The sequence below is a fragment of the Scyliorhinus canicula genome, chromosome 8 (genome assembly GCF_902713615.1).
Source record: "Scyliorhinus canicula chromosome 8, sScyCan1.1, whole genome shotgun sequence".
Classification (NCBI taxonomy): Eukaryota; Metazoa; Chordata; class Chondrichthyes; order Carcharhiniformes; family Scyliorhinidae; genus Scyliorhinus; species Scyliorhinus canicula.
The window spans coordinates 161,489,710-161,509,669 of NC_052153.1; the positions used below are offsets into that span (position 1 = coordinate 161,489,710).

General features: G+C 45.4%; 1 protein-coding gene across 2 annotated transcripts in view; it reads right to left on the reverse strand.

The window, feature by feature from the left end:
- The window catches only part of mrps36 (mitochondrial ribosomal protein S36), a 62,880-nt gene extending 44,270 nt beyond the window's left edge, over positions 1-18,610 (reverse strand). Inside the window, exons 1-3 of one of the 2 annotated variants that reach the window (XM_038805586.1) lie at positions 18,339-18,610; positions 17,104-17,157; positions 4,833-4,896 (exon numbers count right to left, since the gene is read on the reverse strand). In XM_038805586.1, coding sequence (XP_038661514.1) covers positions 4,833-4,896; positions 17,104-17,157; positions 18,339-18,407 — 187 coding nt within the window. In that variant the 5' untranslated portion in view covers positions 18,408-18,610. The remainder of the gene's footprint in view (positions 1-4,832; positions 4,897-17,103; positions 17,158-18,338) is intronic. The other variant, XM_038805588.1, reaches the window with a different exon arrangement.
- Positions 18,611-19,960: the final 1,350 nt, after the last annotated feature.

Sequence of the window (19,960 nt, forward strand, 5' to 3'; positions counted from 1 at the left end):
GGAAGATTCTCTCTCTCCATGCTTCTTTGTATCCGCTTTGCTGTCACTGAAAGTCTCTCTCTCGGTCTGCTGCTTTGTATCCGCTTTGCTCGCAATTGTGGTCTCCCTCGCTCTGTGCGGTTTTGTACCCCCTCCGCTCCCAATTGTCTAGCTCGCCGTGCGCTGATTTGTAACCTCTCTGCTCTTGACTGTCTGGCTTGCTCGGTGCTGTTTTGTACCCGCTCTGCTTTCGAATGATGTGGCAGCCTCTCTGCTCCTTTTTGCATCCGCTCGGTTTTAACTGCAAGGGAAGAAGGATGGTGAGAGTGACTGCCCTTGACATCAAGGCAGCATTTGACAATGTGCGTCATCAAGGCTCCCTAGCAAAACTGGAGTGAAAGGGAATCAGAAGGAAGTGTCTACGCTGGTTGAGGGCAGACTTACACATATGAAGATGGTTGTGGTTGTTAGAAGCTAATCATCTCAGTCCAGGACAGTGCTGCAGGAGAGTCTCCAGGTAGTCTCCGAGGCCCAAACACATTTAAAAAAAATTATCCTTTCTTAGATTGCTTCATCAGTAACCTTCCTTTCATCACAAGGTCAGAAGTAAGGATGTTCGCTGATGATTGCACACTGTTTAGCACCATTCGCATTCCTCAGATTCTGCAGTAAGACCAGGACAATATCTGGTCTTGGGCTGATGGTAAATAGCATTCATGCCGCAAAAGAGCCAGGCATCTCCAACAAGAGAATCTAACCAACTTCCCATTACATTTGATGGCGATACCATCACTGATTCCCACTGATTCACTGATTCCCACATTATCAACACCTGGGGGTTACCGCTGACCGTCATAGGAACTAGTCCAGCCATATAAATACGGTGCCTGTAAAAGCAGACTAAAGACTGGAAAAGGTGCACAAATAACCAAGTCCTGGCTCCCCAAAGTTTGTCTATCACCTACAAAGCTTAAGTCAGGAGTATGATGGAATACTCAATTTGCCTGGATGAGTATGGCTTCACACCACTCAGGAAGCTTGGCATAAACCAGTTCACAACAGCTCACTTGATCAATACCCATTCAGCACTTTACACAATTACTCCCTCCACCACTGAAAAAGGGTAGCAGTAGTGTGTACCATATAAAAGATGCACTATAGCAACTTGCCACGTCTCCTTAGACATCAACGTCCTAACCTGTGACCTCTACCATATAGAAGGACAAGGGAAGCAAAAGTATAGGAACAGCATCATCGGAAGGTTCCTCCCCAAGCCATACACCATCCTGACTTGGAAGTATATTGCTGTTCCTTCAGTATTTCTGGATCAACATGGGACTTCATTCCTAATAGCAGTGACTGTACTTCCACAGACAGACTGCAACAGTTCAAGAAAGCAGCTCAGCTCCACCTTCTCCAGGGCAATCAGGGGTGGATAACTGGCTTTGTCAGTGACACCAACATCCCATAAAATAATTTTTTTAAATCCAAAGTGCAGCAGTGGTAGAGGGAGTTATGTTTTAAGGTGGTGGCTAGGATGTCAGAGCGTGCCGCCTATAATCTTCAGCAACTCACCAAACCTCTTCAACAGCACCTCATAAGCCAGTGATGCTTATTTCATAATCATATAAATCATACCACTTCCCATTCTTTCTGGCTTATGTTTTGAATCGAGAACCTCAGTGTAGCTTGAGAGAGTAACTTGTTCATACCTAATAACCCAATAATGGAACATCCCAATAGCCTTGATTAGGACTCAACAATTTTCCAAGCATAAGTTTGTAGCTTCAAATCGTAATACAGATAACAAACCAAAATATATTTATGTATAGTTTTGTTCAACATCCAATAATAGTAATATGGACTTGGCAAGGTGAGATGGACTTCCTCTGTCGCTGGCAGGTTGGGTGCAAGAGATTAAAATTAATGCGTTTCCACGGTTTTTAATTTATATTTCAGTGCCCGCTGATCTTTTTATCAAAGGTGTTTTTCAAGGAGGTGGAGAAGTTGATTATCTCACTTATTTTGGGTGGGGGGGGGGGGGGGGGAGAGAGGAGACAGAGAGAGAGAGACAGAGAGACAGAGAGACAGAGAGACAGAGAGAGAGAGAGAGAGAGAGAGAGAGAGAGAGAGAGAGTGGCTAGGATCAGGAAGGTACTTCTGCAGAGAGGACAGCAGGGGGGGTTTGGCCTACCGATTTTGTTGTAATTATTACTGGGCGGCGAATGCTGAGAAGGTGAGGAGTTGGGTCCGAGGCGTGTGTGTGGGGGTTTGTTGGGGGGGGGGGAGGAAGAGTCTGTGGGTCAGAATGGAGGAGAGTCTGCGCAGGGCGTTGAGCCGAGGCCGTTGGTTACAGCACCACCTGATGGCCCCTGGTAAATAGTCTGGGAGTCCAGTGGTGGTGGGCAGAATATGGGCTGGGGCAGGGAGAGGTATTTAGATATCAGCAGCTCCGGGATTTTGCCAAGAACGAGCTTCCCGATAGTGGCGGCCTCCACATTGTCGGAAGAGGTATTGACGACAGGGGGAATGGAGAAAGGGGTGGTGTCGGCGATTTATGAGAAGATTCTGGGGGAGGACAAGGTATCCTTAGAGGGTATTAAAGCCAAGTGGGAGAAAGAGTTGGGGTAGGTTATGGAAGACGGGCTGTGGTGTGAGGTGCTCCAGAGGATAAACGCCTCAGCCTTGTGCGTGAGGTTGGGGCTGATACAGTTGAAGGTTGTGGATAGGGCATGCCTCAACGGCGAGGATTAGCCGACTCTTTGAGGGGGGTGGCGGATGTATGTGAACGCTAAGGGAGGAGCTCGCAAACCATGTTCACATGTTTTGGTCCTACCTGACGCTGGAGGGGTATTGGAGCAAGATTTTTATGGTTATCGTGGGTGGTACATGTGAGTTTCGAACCAGGGCCCCTAGAAGCCATTTGCAGGGTGTTGGACCAGCCCGTGATGCAGGCGGGTGCGGGGGCAGATGGTTTGGCCTTCGCCACACTGATTGCCTGGACGCGGGTCCTGCTGGGGGAAGTCAGCTTCTCCATCTTGTGTCTCGGCCTGACGGGGAGACCTGCCGAATTTTTGACGCTCAATGAAGTGAAGTTTTTTTTTTAAATTTAGAGTGCCCAATTATTTTTACTTTCCAATTAAGGGGCAATGCAGCGTGGCCAATCCACCTGCCCTGCACATTTTTGGGTTGTGGCGGTGAAACTCACGCAGACATGAGGAGAATGTGCAAACTCCACACGGACAGTGACCCAGGGCGGCATTCGAACCCAGGTCCTCAGTGCCGCAATCCCAGTGCTAACCACTGTGCCACATGCCAGCCCCGAGAAGTGAAGTTTGAGCTGAGGGAGAGGATGGAAGTGTTCTACAATTCATGGGCATTGTTTATCTTGTACTTTCAAGGATTGGATGTCATCGAACATGGGCGGGGTGGGTATATTGTATATGGTTTACTGTGTATGGGATGACCGTTGATTCTCTTTTGGTCTTTTCTGTTTTGTTGTATTTGGAATGTAGGGGTGATGTTTGGGTTTGTATGTTGAAGGGGATGCTGGTTGTGGGGATAGGTATTATAATTGTTATTGTTGGTTACCTTTTGTTTGTTGTGTATTTGATCAAAATGTGGAAAAGGAGGAGAATAATTTTTGTTTAAAACCATTAATAGTAATATGACAAAATACAGCAAATAACGCTTCCTACAGTGCACTCTGCTGAAGTTACATTTGTTGACTGGTCCGTTCCCATCAGTAGTTGTTCGATTACAATTTGGAATATGACCAAGTGTAATAATAAATAAATGGTACTGTTCAATTTAATGTAAAATTCCAACACAAAAATTACCCACTTCAACCTCTGCCATTTTGATACATCCACCCTTCGTGCAGCTTATCCACTACTGAACTACTCATCCATGTTATTCTTAGCTCCAGACCCAACTATTCTTATGCTCTCCTGGCCAGCATTTCATCATACACCCTCCATAAACTGGATTGCATCAAAAGCTCATATTTTCGCATTCTAACCCACATGATCTCGCTTACCCATCACTCATGCTTCGTGACATACCTCGCCTCCAATTTCACCAATGAGTTCTCATCCTCATGCTCAAATAACTTTGACCATGACCTAGCCCCTCTCATCTCTGTAACCTCCTCCAACCTAGCAAGCATCTGAAAACTCTCTTCTTCCAATCTTTGGCTTTTCAAGCATCCCTCCCTTGGTGGAGGCAATGGTGCAGTGGCATCATCCCTGGACTAGTAATCCAGAGACCCAGGGTAACCCTCCGAGGACATGTATTCAAATCCTACCATGGCAAATGGTGGGATAATAAAGAAGAAATCTGGAATTAAAGGTCTAATGATGATCATTAACTCATTGTTGATCGTCTTAAAAACCCATCTGTTCACCAATGTCCTTAAGGGACGATAAGCTGTTGTCCTTATCATGTCTGGCATACGTGTGACTCCAAAGCCACATCAATGTGGTTGACTCTTAGCTGCTCTCTGAAATGGCCTAGGGAGCCACCCACTTGAAGGGCAATTAGAGATGGGCAAGAAATGCTGGCCCAGCTCATGAATTAATTTTTTTAAAATTCCTTTGCCTTGCTCATAATCTGTCTCAGCTCTGGAATCCCCTTCCTAAACCTCTCCACCTTTATGACCCTGCTTAAAATCTCTTTAATTTAAAATCAGATTGGCCCAGTGTCACATTTTATCCACTTACATGCCTATGAGATTCCTTGGGACACCTTTGTTATGCAAATACATAGAACATCAAACAGTATTCCTTGGGGTAAAACCAGTTAATACGGTTTTATAACCATTAGTAATAAACAAAGAATTGAAATCCACTTACCATTAGGGAGAGGGGAAATGTTTCTATCTGGGAACTTAATTAATTGTTGATGTGGTTTCACAATCTAGAAAATATTAGGAGAGAAAAAAAAATATCTTACTTGATCCATCTTGTAACTCAATCTTCATTAGTGCCCCCACAGACATTAAGAACTTGCATCATCTTTCTTCACTCATGTACCTTTTAAAATATTTTGCATTTGGAAGGATCATCAAATCTGCAGGGGGGAGGGGGGGGGGGGCTGTTTCTGACTGAGCTGCAGCCAAGACCTAGAGAAATAAATTTGTGACTGGTACCAGCTCTACGCTAAATGAAAAGTATGAATGAACAACGAAGTGAATGAAACTGACAGGAGGATAAATAAAATTCGCTATCTGAGGCGGCACGGTAGCACAGTGGTTAGCACTGTTGCTTCACAGCGCCAGGGTCTCGGATTTGATTGCCGGCTCGGGTCACTGAATGTGCGGAGTCTGCACCTTCTCCCGATGTCTGCGTGGGTTTCCTCCCACAAGTCCCGAAAGATATGCTTGTTAGGTGAATTGGACGTGCTGAATGCTCCCTCAGTGTACCCGAATAGGTGCCGGAGTGTGGAGACTAGGGGATTTTCATAGCAACTTCACTGCAGTGTTAATGTAAGCCTACTTGTGACAATAATAAAGATTATTAGTTTAATTTTCATGAATAAATGTGGCATAATAAAAGCAGAACATGGCCCACTTTTCTCTTGAGGTCGTTATGTATAGCACATCGGGATCCCTACACACAGAAACTAATGCTATGGTTTTCAACTTAGCTAATCAGAAAACCACAACAACTTTCAGTTTTCCAGCATGAAATCCATTTATGTGGAGCTCAGTAGAAGGAGCTGAATGGAAGGAAATAACTTGCATTTATATAATGGCTTTCATGACCCCCAGCATTTTACAGACAATTAAGTACTTAGAGCAGTCACTGTTCTAATGCTGCAAATAATACGGTAGCCAACTTACATACTGCAAGCTCTTACAATCAGCAGAAATTGTAGCCAAATAATTTGTTTTAGTGACACTGGTTTCGGGCTAAATATTGGCGGAAACACCCAGAAGACTGCCCTTTTTGAATTGCACCACGGGATTGATTGTATCCGCGTGAGGGGGAAGACAGGGCCCAGTTTAAAGACAGCAAGTCCAACGCTGCATTGAAGTCTCAGTCTGAATTATGTGCTCAAGGTTCTGGAGCGGAGTTTGAATTCACGACTTTCTGACTCAGAGGCTGGAGAGCTATTGCTGAGAGGAGACAGACAAGTTCTAATTAAAATTAAAACAAAACACTGCAGGTGCTGGAAATCTGAAATAAAAAAACAAAGCGCTGGAAAATCTCAGACATGGCACCATCTGTAAAAGTTCTCAAATGAATCGTCTTCCAAAGATGATGGTGACAGACCTGCTGAATTTTCCAGAACCTTCTGTTTTTACATCACGTCCTAATAAGAACACCAAATCTCACTGACAAATCAATTGCTGAGTTTGCTAATCTACACACGTTTGCATATTGGTTTACGCTGCATCAAAATAATTGGTCCCACCATGTCTTATGTAATACTGTTCAGGCAGTGGAACTGGAAATGTGCAATGATGGACAATAAGAGCACAAGACATAAGGGCAGGACCTCCGCCATTAAATGAGATCATGATTGACATGATAATCCTCTTACTTATTTTGCCGCCATATCCCGTAACCCTTTGATTCCCTTACTTATTAAAAATCTGTATCTCAGTCTTGAACCTTTTTTAAAAAAAAAACAATATTTTTATTAAATCAAATATAAACAGTAACATAAGACCATAAGACATAGGAGTGGAAGTAAGGCCATTCGGCCCATCGAGTCCACTCCGCCATTCAATCATGGCTGATGGGCATTTCAAATCCACCTACCAGCATTCTCCCCGTAGCCCTTAATTCCTCGCGACATCAAGAATTTATCTATCTCTGCCTTGAAGCCATTTAGCGTCCCGGCCTCCACTGCACTCCGCGGCAATGAATTCCACAGGCCCACCACTCTCGGGCTGAAGAAATGTCTCCGCATTTCTGTTCTGAATTTACCCCCTCTAATTCTAAGGCTGTGCCCACGGGTCCTCGTCTCCTCGCCTAACGGAAAGTTTATTTGCGTCCACCCTTTCTAAGCCATGTATTATCTTGTAAGTTTCTATTAGATCTCCCCTTAACCTTCTAAACTCCAATGAATACAATCCCAGGATCCTCAGCCGTTCATCATATGTTAGACCCGCCATTCCAGGGATCATCCGTGTGAATCTCCGCTGGACACGCTCCAGTGCCAGTATGTCCTTCCTGAGATGTGGGGCCCAAAACTGGACACAGTACTCCAAATGGGGCCTAACCAGAGCCTTATAAAGGCTCAGTAGCACATCGCTGCTTTGAAATTCCAACCCTCTTGAGATAAATGACAACATTGCATTCGCTTTCTTAATCACAGATTCAACCTGCATGTTTACCTTTAGGGAATCCTCGACTAGCACTCCCAGATCCCTTTGTACTTTGGCATTATGAATTTTCTCACCGTTTAGAAAGTAGTCTATGCTTGGATTCTTTTTTCCAAAGTGCAAGACCTCACATTCTCTCACGTTGAATTGCATCAGCCATTTCCTGCACCACTCTCCCAAACTGTCTAGATCCTTCTGCAGCCTCCCCACTTCCTCAGCACTACCTGCCTGACCACCTAACTTCGTATCATCGGCAAACTTCGCTAGAATGCCCCCAGTCCCTTCATCCAGATCATTAATATATATGGTGAACAGCTGTGGCCCCGACACTGAACCCTGTGGGACACCGCTGGTCATTGGCTGCCATTCCGAAAAAGAACCTTTTATCCCAACTCTCTGCCTTCTGTCAGACAGCCAATCCTCAACCCATGCCAGTAGCTCACCTCGAACACCATGGGCCCTCACCTTACTCAGCAGCCTCCTGTGTGGCACCTTATCAAAGGCCTTTTGGAAATCCAGATAGACCACATCCACTGGGTTTCCCTGGTCTAACCTACTTGTCACCTCCTCAAAGAATTCTAACAGGTTCGTCAGGCACGACCTCCCCTTACTAAATCCATGTTGACTTGTTCTAATCCGACCCTGCTCTTCCAAGAATTTAGAAATCTCATTCTTAACGATCGATTCTAGAATTTTACCAACAACCGAGGTTAGGCTAATTGGCCTATAATTTTCCATCTTTTGTCTTGATCCTTTCTTGAACAAGGGGGTTACAACAGCGATCTTCCAATCGTCCGGGACTTTCCCTGACTCCAGTGATTTTTGAAAGATCTCAACCAACGCTTCCGCTATTTCTTCAGCCACCTCTCTCAGAACTCTAGGGTGTAGCCCATCGGGGCCAGGAGATTTGTCAATTTTAAGACCTTTTAGCTTTTTTAGCACCATCTCTTTTGTAATGGCAACCATACTCAACTCAGCCCCCTGACCCTCTATAATTTTTGGGATATTACTCATGTCTTCCACTGTGAAGACAGACGCAAAGTACTTATTAAGTTCTCCAGCCATTTCCTTGTCTCCCATCACTAGCCTTCCGGAATCAGTTTGAATTGGCCCAATGTCTACTTTGGCCTGTCGTTTGTTTCTTATGTATTGAAATAAACTTTTACTATCATTTCTTATATTACTGGCTAGCCTGCCTTCATATTTGATCCTCTCCTTCCTTATTTGTCTCTTTGTTAACCTCTGTTTGTTTTTGTAGCCTTCCCAATCTTCTGATTTCCCAGTGCTTTTGGCCACTTTATAGGATCTCTCTTTTTCTTTGATACATTTCCTGACCTCCTTTGTCAGCCATGGCTGTCTAATCCCTCCCCGGATAATCTTTCTTTTCTTGGGGATGAACCTCTGTACAGTGTCCTCAATTATGCATACAAACTCCTGCCATTTTTGCTCTGCTGTCTTCCCCACTAGGGTCTGCTCCCAGTCGATTTTCGCCAGTTCCTCTCTCCAAGATGCACATAATTTATATTACATAAAACCTGAATCAAGAATTTAAAAGTGATTAACAAATACATTGCATCAAGAAACCCTGAAGTCTAATCTAACCCCTAATCATAGATCATAGAATTTACAGTGCAGAAGGAGGCCATTTGGCCCATCGAATCTGCACCGGCTCTTGGAAAGAGCACCCTACCCAAGGTTAACACGTCTACCCTATCCCCATAACCCAGTAACCCCACCCAACACTAAGGGCAATTTTGGACACTAAGGGCAATTTATCATGTCCAATCCACCTAACTTGCACATCTTTGGACTGTGGGAGGAAACCGGAGCACCCGGAGGAAACCCACGCACACACGGGGAGGATGTGCAGGCTCCGCACAGACAGTGACCCAAGCCGGAATCGAACCTGGGACCCTGGAGCTGTGAAGCGATTGTGCTATCCACAATGCTACCGTGCTGTCGCCAAGCCTCCTGTAATATACAACAGTAGATCATCAGCATAGAGCGAGATATGGTGCTCCACTCCTTCCCATCCGATGACCTCCGCACCAAGCCTCCTCAGTAAGCACAAAGCCTAGCTCCCCCACCTAGTTCTCAAACATTCTATCCAAAGGGATAGGATCGAAAGATAGAATACGTTTGTACAAGTTTCAGATAGACCCTCTTTTCTGTTGTGCCAAGGTCAAGAACTCTTCCAGCCAGGAAGAAGGCGAGGCCTGGGGAAGGAAGAACTTAGGTGAGAAATCCTGAATTTGAAAGAAAAGACAAAGGTTGGAACGAGTCAGACTGTATCCGTCAGCAGGTTTTTCCAAGGCTGGCAAAGCCGCCATTTAGAAATAAGTTTCCAAAGTGCACCAGTCCTCCCATTCTCCAGGACCAAAATAATGGGTCCAAGCTCAAGGACATGAAGGGATGGTTGTCGCAAATCAGGGCAAGTGGTGAGAGAAGGTTGAAGTGTCTCCATTTTACTCCAATTCGACCCATGGTTACTCAGCCATTGCAGGATTTTCTGTACATTGGCAGCCCAGGAATAAAGCAGGAGATTCGGGAGGGTTAAGCCTCCCGATCTTCTGTCTTTCTGAAGCAGAGCTCTGCAGACGCTGTGACTCTTAGTTGCCCAGATAAAAGCTGATATTAACTTGCTAACTGTAATAAAAAATGTCTTGGGTAAGAAAATGGGGATACGTTGAAATAAGAATAGAAACCTTGGGAGCACGTTCATCTTGACAGTTTGGATCCTGCCCGCAAGAATCAGAGGAAAACTATTCCATCTCTGTATGCAAGTCCATTTAAAACTTACCGATGAGGCTTGAGGAGTTCAGTTTGTGGAGTCAAGTCCAGTTGTGGACCAATTGGATGCCCAGGTATCGGAAATTAGAGGACAAGAGACGAAACGGCAGCGAAACAAGCCGAGTCCCTCTGGCCAGCCCGCAAGAGTCAGAGGAAAAGTATTCTATCTCTGTATGCAAGTCCATTTAAAACTTACCAATGAGGCTTGAGGAGTTCAGATAGTGGAGTAAAGTCCAGTTATGGACTAATTGGATGCCCAGGTGTCAGAAATTAGCGGACGAGGGACGAAACGGCAGTGAAACAAGCCGCGTCCCTCTGGCCAGCGGGTTCACTTGAAAACACTCACTTTTACCCACATTTAACATAAATTCCAATATTGCCTACTGAGGAGGCCTGATCTGTAATATACAACAGTAGATCATCAGCATAGAGCGAGATATGGTGCTCCACTCCTTCCCATCCGATGACCTCCGCACTATTGAAAGAAGCTCAATGGCCAGTGCAAAGAGCAATGGATAAAATATTCTGAGAAAGCCATATTTGTATGGATGTTGGCTTTCGGGCACTGTACATCTGACGAACACAGGAGGAGAATTTAGGATCAAATTCAAATGTACCCAAGATCTCAAAAAGGTAGTTCCACTCCACAATATCAAATGTTTTTTCTGCATCCAAAGATAATATAACTTCAGGTTCCTGAGCAGCAGAGCATGAAAGGGCAATGTTCAAGAGGCGCAAGACATTGACCAATACGGCAGCACAGTGGTTAGCACTGCTGCCTATGGCACTGAGGACCCGGGTTTGATCCCGGCCCCGGGTCACTGTCTGTGTGGATTTTGCACATTCTCCCCGTGTCTACGTGGGTCTCATTCCCACAACCCAAAATGTGCAGAGTAGGTGGATTGACCACGCTAAATTGCATCTTAATTGGAAAAAAATAATTGGGTCCTCTAAATTTATTTTTAAAAAGACATTGGTTGATAATCGTCTGCCTTTAATAAAGCCGGTCTTATCTTCGGATATTATAACCAGAAGACAGGGCTCCATTCGGGATGCCAGGACTTTAGTCAGTAGTTTAACATCTGTTAAGGAGTAAAATAGATCGGTATGACCTTCTCTCTACTGGGCCCTTACGCTCTTTGAGGAGCACTGAGATTGTGGCTTGGGCCTGGGGTTGTGACCCCCGAGACAGTGAATCATTGAACATGTCCAATAATAAAGGCGTTAGCAGCTCAGAGAACCAACTACGTTTGGAAGCCATCAGGACCGGGGGCTTTGCCAGATGCAAGCTGACCGATACAATGCCACATTTTTCTGGGCTTAAGGGGGACTCTAGTTCCCGCTTCTTGCCTTCCTCAATAGTCGAGATGAAAAAACCTGTAGAAACGTAGAAGTGTCATCATGCCCTTGGTGTCTGGAGGAGGCTCCGAGTCAGATAGATCATGCTAAAATGAACTGAAAGCCGCATTAACCTGGAGTGGGGCTGACACCAAGTTGTATTCCTTATATCGAATCTGAGGAATTTCTCGGAAGGGAGTCTGCTTCTTGGGTTGATACACAAGAAGATGGCCTACCTTTTTCCCATGTTCTTAAAGGTGACCCTAAAACGTCGTAACTGTTCGTAGAAATCAACTTGAATTGGTTTCAATTTTTAAAAATGTATCAGTAGACCTGGCGCCAGGGCGAATGAATATTGGCGGTCAATCTCCAAGATGGAGTCCACTAGCCTTTTGTGGTTCTGCACTCCTTTTTTATGATGTGAGCTTTATATGAGATAACCTTCTCCCTGATGATGGCCGTTAGAATTTCCCAGTGTTGTAGGAAACAGTGACTTTTGTTGAGCTTGATAAAGTCTGCAGCAGACAAACACTCACCAACTTTTCCATCAGACAGTGAAGTGGTGTCTAGTCTCCAGGGTGGGCATTCGAGGGCCGAAATGAAAGTATACCAACCTGGTTTGATTCTGATCTCGGGCGACTTGTCTGTGTTTGCGCTTTCTTCCCGTGTCTGCCTGGTGCTCCGCTTTTCTCCCACAGTCCAAAGATGTACAGGTTAAGTCGGGGTGGGCAAACTGCGGCCCGCCAAAGGTCTTTATGCGGCCCACCAAGATCAAGTCATGAAAAATTTTTTTTTTTTAAATTTGTTTTTAATTTTAAGGTTAATGTTGGGTTACTGGTATAGGGTGGATACGTTGACTTGAGTAGGGTGATCATTGCTCAGCACAACATGTGTTTCATGTGAAGTTTCTACTTTAAAATATTAATAAAAATTAATTGCTTTTTTTCCTTTAAAAACCTTTTATTTTGGCTATTTTAAATATTAATTATTTTACTTAATATACTATGCGGCCCTTTAAAATTGTGAATTTCTGAATGTGGCCCTTGCACGGAAAAGTTTGCCCACCCCTGGGTTAAGTGGATTGGATATGCTAAATCGCCCCTAGGTGGGATTATGGGGATAGGGAAGGGGGACTGGGTCTAGGTTAGGGTGCTCTTTCAGAGGGTCAGTGCAGACTCGATGGGCTGAATGGCCTCCTTCTGCACTGTAGGGATTTTATAACGATTCTATGATTGTCCACAAAGGAACAAATATGTAGTCAGATTCTGGAAAGATGTGAAAATAGCAGGGTTGTTGTGGTTTTAATTTCCCCCACATTGATTGGGAGTCCCTTAGTGCCAGAGGTTCAGATGGAACGCAATTTGTTAGTGCGTCCCAGAGGGTTTTTTGAAACAGTATGTTGAAAGTCCAAACACGGACTAGGCCTTACTGGACCGAGTATTGCAGAATGAGCCTGGCCAGGTGACCAATGTTTCAGTAGGGAAACATTTTGGGAAGTGATCATCATTCCGTAGGTTTTCAAATACTCATGGATAAGAAAGGACAAGAGTGGTCCTCGAGTGAGGAAGCTAAATTGGGGGAAAGCTAACTACAACAGGATTCGGAAGAGCTGGAGAATGTGGATTAGGAGTGATGTTTGAGGGCAAATCCACATTTGATATGTGGGAGTCTTTTACAGACCAGTTGATTAGAGTGCAGGACAGGCATGGCCCTGTGAAAATGAAGGACAGAAATGGCAGAATTAGGGAACCATGGATGACAGGGGAAATTGTGAGACTAGTCAAAAAGAAAAAGGAAGCACGGTCTAGGCAACTAGAAACAGACAAAGCTTTTGAAGAATATAGGGAAAGTAGGAACAAATAAACAGGGAGTTAGGAGGGTCAAAGAGGCAATGAAATGTCATTGGCAAGCAGGGTCATGGAAAGTCCCACGGCCTTTTATACATATACAAGGACCAAGAGGGTAGCTGGGGAAAGGACAAAGGAGGGAAGATATGCGTGGAGGCAGAGGAAGTGGGTGAGATCCTTAATGAGTATTCTGCATCAGTATGCACAAAGGAGAGTGACATGACAATGATGAGGTTAGGGAAGGATGTCAGAGTTGGGACCACTATTATTTGTATTATATATAAATAATCTTGAGGAAAATGTAGATGGGCTGATTAGCAAATTTGCAGATGACACGCAGATAGGTGAAGCTGCAGATAGTGAAGGGGACTGTCAAGAGAATACAGCTGAATATGGATAGATTGGAGAGTTGGGCAGAGAAATGGCAGGTGAAGTTCAATCTGGACAAATACGAAGAGATGCAGTTTGAAAGATCAAATTTAAGTGTAAATTATACAGTAAATGGCAGAACTGTTCGGAGCATTGACATACAGAGGGATCTGAGCATTCAGATCCATAGTTCCATGAAAGTGGAAATGCAGATCGATAAGGGGATCAAGAAGTCATACGGCATAGAATCATAGAATCTACAGTGCAGAAGGATAGAATCTATAGTGCAGGAGGCCATTCGGTCCATCAAGCCTTCATCGGCCTTGGGAAAGAGCACCCTACCCAAGCCCATGCCTCCACACTGTCCCTGTAATGCAGTAACCCCACCCAACGTTTTGTGGACACTAAGGGCAATTTATCATAGCCAATCCATCTAACCTGCACAGATCTTTGGTCTGAGGGGGGAAACCGGAGCACCCAGAGGAAACGCAAACAGACACAGGGAGAATGTGCAGACTCTGCACAGAGACCCAAGCCAGGAATTGAACCTGGGTTCCTGGAGCTGTGAAGTAACTGTGCTAACCACTGTGCTATCGTGCTTGTCTTCATCGGCCAAGGCATTGAGTACAAGAGTTGGCAGGTCTTTAGTTAAGCCACATTTGGAATATTGCGTGCAGTTCTGGTTGCCACACTACCGGAAGGATGTGGATGCTTTGGAGAGAGTGCAAAGAAGGTTTACCAGGATGTTGCCTGATCTGAAGGGTGTTAGCTACAAGGAAAGGATGAATAAACTCGGATTGTTTTTGTTGGAAAGACAGAGGGGAGGCCTGATTGAGGTCTATCAAATTCCAAGAGGCATAGACAGGGTAAATAGTCAGAAGCTTTTTCCCAGGATGGAAGTCACAATTACAAGGGGCACAGGTTCAAGTAAGAGGGGGAATGTTTTGGGGAGATGTGCGGGTCCGTTTTCACACAGACGGTAGTTGGTGCCTGGAATGCGTTGCCAGTGGAGGTGGAGGTGGTGAAGGCAGGCACGGGTAGCAACGTCCAAGATGAAATGAAATGAAAGATTAAATGAAAATCGCTTATTGTCACAAGTAGACTTCAAACGAAGTTACTGTGAAAAGCCCCTAGTCGCCACATTCCGGCGCCTGTTCGGGGAGGTGGTACAGGAATTGAACCATGCTGCTGGCCTGCCTTGGTCTGCTTTAAAAGCCAGCTCTTTAGCCCTGTGCTAAACCAGCCGCAGATGTATCTTGATAGACACACGAACGGGCAGGGAATGGGGGTTACAGGCCTCTTGGGAAATAGGGAGTAGGTCTAAATAAGGAATCTTGATTGGCGCCGGCTTGATGGACCGAAATGTGCTATAATGTTCTTTGAGGGGCATGATCAGAGATGACGGTTGCCAAGTATTTGGCTGCACTCACGGAAAGTGGGATGGGGGTAGGAATTTGTTAACGATTAAAAAAAAATCAAGTGAACTGTGAATGTGTGAAATAAAAAAAATAGAAAATGATTTACTGTTTGGATGCAGAAAATGGCACAGGTTAACCCACGCCCCTCCCCGACCGTTCCACGAAAAGGCCAATGCCTTGGACATCCAAATTGAGTCAGGGATTTTGGCATGGAACGGTCCAATTTAGAGTCCAAGACGCAGTTAAGGTCACCTCCTAGGATCATCTGATATGAGTCTAAATCAGGGAAGAGGGTCACCAGGAGGTTTATAAAATTCGGGTCATCGGAGTTGGGAGCATAAATATTTACTAAAATAACCGGAGTGTTTTCCAGTGAACCACAGACAATAATATAATGATCACTGGGGTCATCCATAATCCGGGAGGGAGTAAATTGTATTTTTCTAAGGATTAGTATTGCATGCCTCTTGCCCTACCATTAAAGCCCGAGTGAAAGACTTGTCCCACCCAATTTTTGTGAAGCTGTCTCTGGTCCTTTACCCATAGATGATTTTCCTGTAGGAACACAACACCCTAATTTAGGCCCTTCAGATGAGCAAAAACCATTTCCCGTTTCACTGGTCCATTTAAACCCCTCATATTCCAAGTTGGAAGGTGGAAAGGAGATCCCCCACACCAGCTCTCACACCAGGGCCAGCCATTACATCTTAGAATTAACGAGCATGGAATCCTATTAAGCCAAGGTGAAGAGATCACTGCTGACTGGCAGAAGGCAGAGAGTGGGGATAAAGGGGTGTTTTTCAGGATGGCAGCTGCTGACTAGTGGTGTGCCTCAGGGGTCTATGCTGGGACCACAACTTTTCACAATACACATTAATGATCTAGAAGAAGGAACTAAAGACACTGTTGCTAAGTTTGCAGAAGTCACGGTTGCTAAGTTTGCAGATGATACAAAGATCTGTAGAGGGACAGGTAGTATTGAGGAAGCAAGGGGGCTGCAGAAGGATTTGGACAGGCTAGGAGAGTGGGCAATGAAGTGGCAAATGAAATACAATGTGGAAAAATGTGAGGTTATGCACTTTGGAAGGAGGAATTTAGACAGACTATTTTCTAAATGGGGAAATGTTTTGGAAATCAGAAGCACAAATGGGCTTGGGAGTCCTTGTTCACAATTCACTTAAGATTAATGTGCAGGTTCAGTCGGCAGTTAAGGAGGCAAATGCAATGTTAGCATTCATGTCCAAGAGGGCCAAGATACTAGACCAGGGATGTACTTCTGAGGCCGTATAAGGCTTTCGTCAGACCCCATTTGGAGTATTGTGAGCAGTTTTGTGCACCGTATGTAAAGGAGGATGCGCTGGCCTTGGAAAGGGTCCAGTAGCTTGTCGTATGAGGAACGATTGAGGACTCTGGGTTTGTACTTGTTGGAGTTTAGAAGGATGAGGGGGGGATCTTATTGAAACTTACAGGATACTACGAGGCCTGGATAGAGTGGACGTGGAGAGGATGTTTCCACTTGTAGGAAAAACTTGAACCAGAGGACACCATCTCAAACTAAAGGGACGACACTTTAAAACAGAGATGAGGAAAAATTTCTTCTGCCAGAGGGTGGTGAATCTTTGGAACTCTTTGCCGCAATCACTGAGTGTCTTTTCACTGAGTGTCTTTAAGACAGAGATTGATAGGTTCTTGATTAATAAGGGGATCTGGGGTTATGGGAGAAGGCAGGAGAATGGGGATGAGAAAAATATCAGCTATGACTGAATGACAGAGCACACTCAATGGGCCGAGTGGCCTAATTCTGCTCCCATGTCTTATGGTCTTATCCCACCAGGACACCAGCCAGGCCAGGCCTAAAGACCAGCCAAACGTAATTGGACATCATCAAACAACCAACACCCTCCCCAACACCCCTCCAACCACCAAGAATATTAAAACTGTACAGAACCTAAACTTATTAAAATTATAATCTAAGTTCCCACTCGCATGGTGTTTGCGAATAGGAGTTGCAATATACCCACTTTCGTACCTGCCCTTCGCTAATCTCAACTATAGATATAGTTGGGAGGCTCCCTGACCAACCCTATTTTCAAAAACAAGAAAAACTATTAACATGTGTAAAAATTCAAGATGTAACAACAGTGATAACAATGGTACAACAAGAAAAATATGTCCAGCATTTGAAGAGCCAAAAATATTTTTTTGTATATAACCATGAAAAAATAACTTTATTCTAAAACACACAGCAACCTTTATAAAACAGAGAGCTTTAAGCAGAGCTCCCGAACAAACATGTTTGCATCTTCTAGGGCAGCACAGTGCCTACCACGCTGAGGACCTGGGTTCAAATCCCAGCCCTGGGTCACTGTCCGCGTGCAGTTTGCACATTCTCCCCGTGTCTGCGTGGGTTTCACCCCCACAAGCCAAAGATGTGCAAGTTAGGTGGATTGGCCACGCTAAACTGCCCCTTAATTGGGAAAAATATTTGGGTACTCTAAATTTATAAAAACAAAAAAATATGTTTGCATCTTCTGGGGAGTCAAAGAAGTGGTTCTTCCCCCTGACAGAAACTCAAGAGGCGGGCTGGATATAATAAACTGAACCAAATACCCTTCTTAAATAGAGCCAAATTCAACCTGTTGAAAACCACACTCTTTTTTTGCCAGGTCAGCACAGAGGTCTTGGGGCAGCCAGATCAAATTACTTCCCCATTTTGCATCCCAGTATTCCCTGGCCCACCAAAGGGAATGTTCGTTTTTCGAACCTTATGATGTTCGCCCATGGGGGTTCCCCAACATGTGGTCTTGGCCACAGTGCACGATGGGCACGATCTAGCTCCAGCGGGGATGTGAAAACCTCCTCACCCACCATCCTGGGCTGGTAGCACAGAGGTTAGCACCGTTGCTTCACAGCACCAGGGACCTGGGTTTGACTCCCAGCTTGGGTCGCTGTGTGCGCGGAGTCTGCCTGGGTTTCCTCCCTGTGCTGGTTTCCTCCCACAAGTCCCGAAAGACGTGCTGTTAGGTGAATTGTAAGGAAACGACCTGCCAGCTGACGCACCGGAAGATCTGCGGGATCTCAGGCAAGGAGGGTGTCCCTTCACTGACAAGGACACGACCTTAATAAAAACGCTGCCCTTGGGGAGGACACGGGATCCTCACAGCCGCTGGCACCTGATCAACTTTCCTTGTAAAACAAGTCGCGACCGAAGCGGAAAATAGCGACCGCGATTCCCCCAGCAGAAACCGCGCTGTCAACTCTTACCTGCACGACTCGACTGCTAGCCGCCATCTTACTTCCCCATAAGTTGCCCATGGCGACGCTAATTAACATGCACTTCCGAGTCAAAATTCCGCGTGTCACCAAGAGAGCGCACGCGCCTCGTCGGCGGCCCGTGCTTTCCTCCCGGGAGGGGGTGGGGGAGCTAAGAGGCTGGGAAGAGTCCAATCAGGAGAAGGGGTGGGGTCATAGTGAGGCGAGCTCTGACAGTCACGGTGCTGTCCACACTGGCCTTTCACCACCTGTGCTTGCCGGACCAAGTGATGTCTGAACACATGACGTCAGCAAATGCTGTAGGCCTTTTACCTCATAAAGGTTTGGGGTCCCCTCCTTGGCCTGTAAAAAAATCATCATATCAGCGCCTTTTTTTTTTCACCGGCCCAAAGCGTTTTGAGGCTAATTAAATACCTTCACAGTGCAGCCAGCCTTGTGAGGTCGGACATCCAAACTGCGCACAAGGGGGGGGGGGGGGGGGGGGACTTCCATACAATAGCAATTAGATGAAGAAAATGCTCAGTGGATGTCCTGAAGAAGTTATATTGGACTGAAATATATTGGACTTGATTAATAAGGGGATCAGGGGGTTATGGGTGTGCTGATATGCATCACTGTAAATACACAAGGGGTTAATGTAGGTACACTGCAACTAAGTAAACACTAGAGGGAGCACCAGAGACATCATGACACACAGATATTCAAGTAGGTCAGTAAGATATGACACAACCAATGGGCAGTCAAGACACCCAGAGGTGACACTACCACAAGGGGGCAACCCATATAAAAGGACAGGGTACACATGCTCTTTCTCTTTCCACAGGCGACACAGGGGCAGATCAGAAGCCCCTGTGGCTTAGAGCAGACTGGTTAGTTAGATTAAGTTACTATAGCAAGATTAGCAGGAGAGTCAAACTCAAGTAGGAGAATAGTTAACTGTTCAATAAATGTGTTAAACCTATCTCCAAGTCTGAACCTTTGTCAGAGTATACATCAAGGAAGCAGCTTTTATGCTACATGAAGAAGCACAACACAACCTGGTTCCAGGAGTACCCTGTTGAATCTCTATAGTTCAACTCAACCAATCCGTGACTACCAGCAACAGCACCCTGACAAGATGTTCGAGATTCTGGTTCCACAGCAGCTCAGGTACCACGGCAATCTCAGTGCAAACTGGCATGCATTCAGGCAGAGATTTGAGATCTACCTGGTAGCATCCGACCTAGATGGTGTGGTGGGTGCACCAGAAATCTTCAAGACCTTCAAGTACTACAAAGGAATGACAAACGAGACTTCCAGACAGTCCTGGACAAGTTTCAAGAATACTGCGAGGAACATGCAAGAGAGAATGGTAAAAGAGGTGCCAATACTCAGCACGAGGCAAAGGTAGGTCTGCAAATGCAGAAAACGGCAGTTTTGATTGGCAGCCACCTTCCAGAAGACGAGAACCGGCAAAATAGTGTTTTGCGCATGCGAGAGAAGCCGCGCATGCACAGGTGCGCACAGAAAAGGAAGGTCCGTTTGCGCACGCGCGAGAAGCTGCACATGCGTAGTTGCGCAAAGTAAAGGAAAAGTGATCTGCGCATGCGCAATCCATTCCTACGCTCTACGTC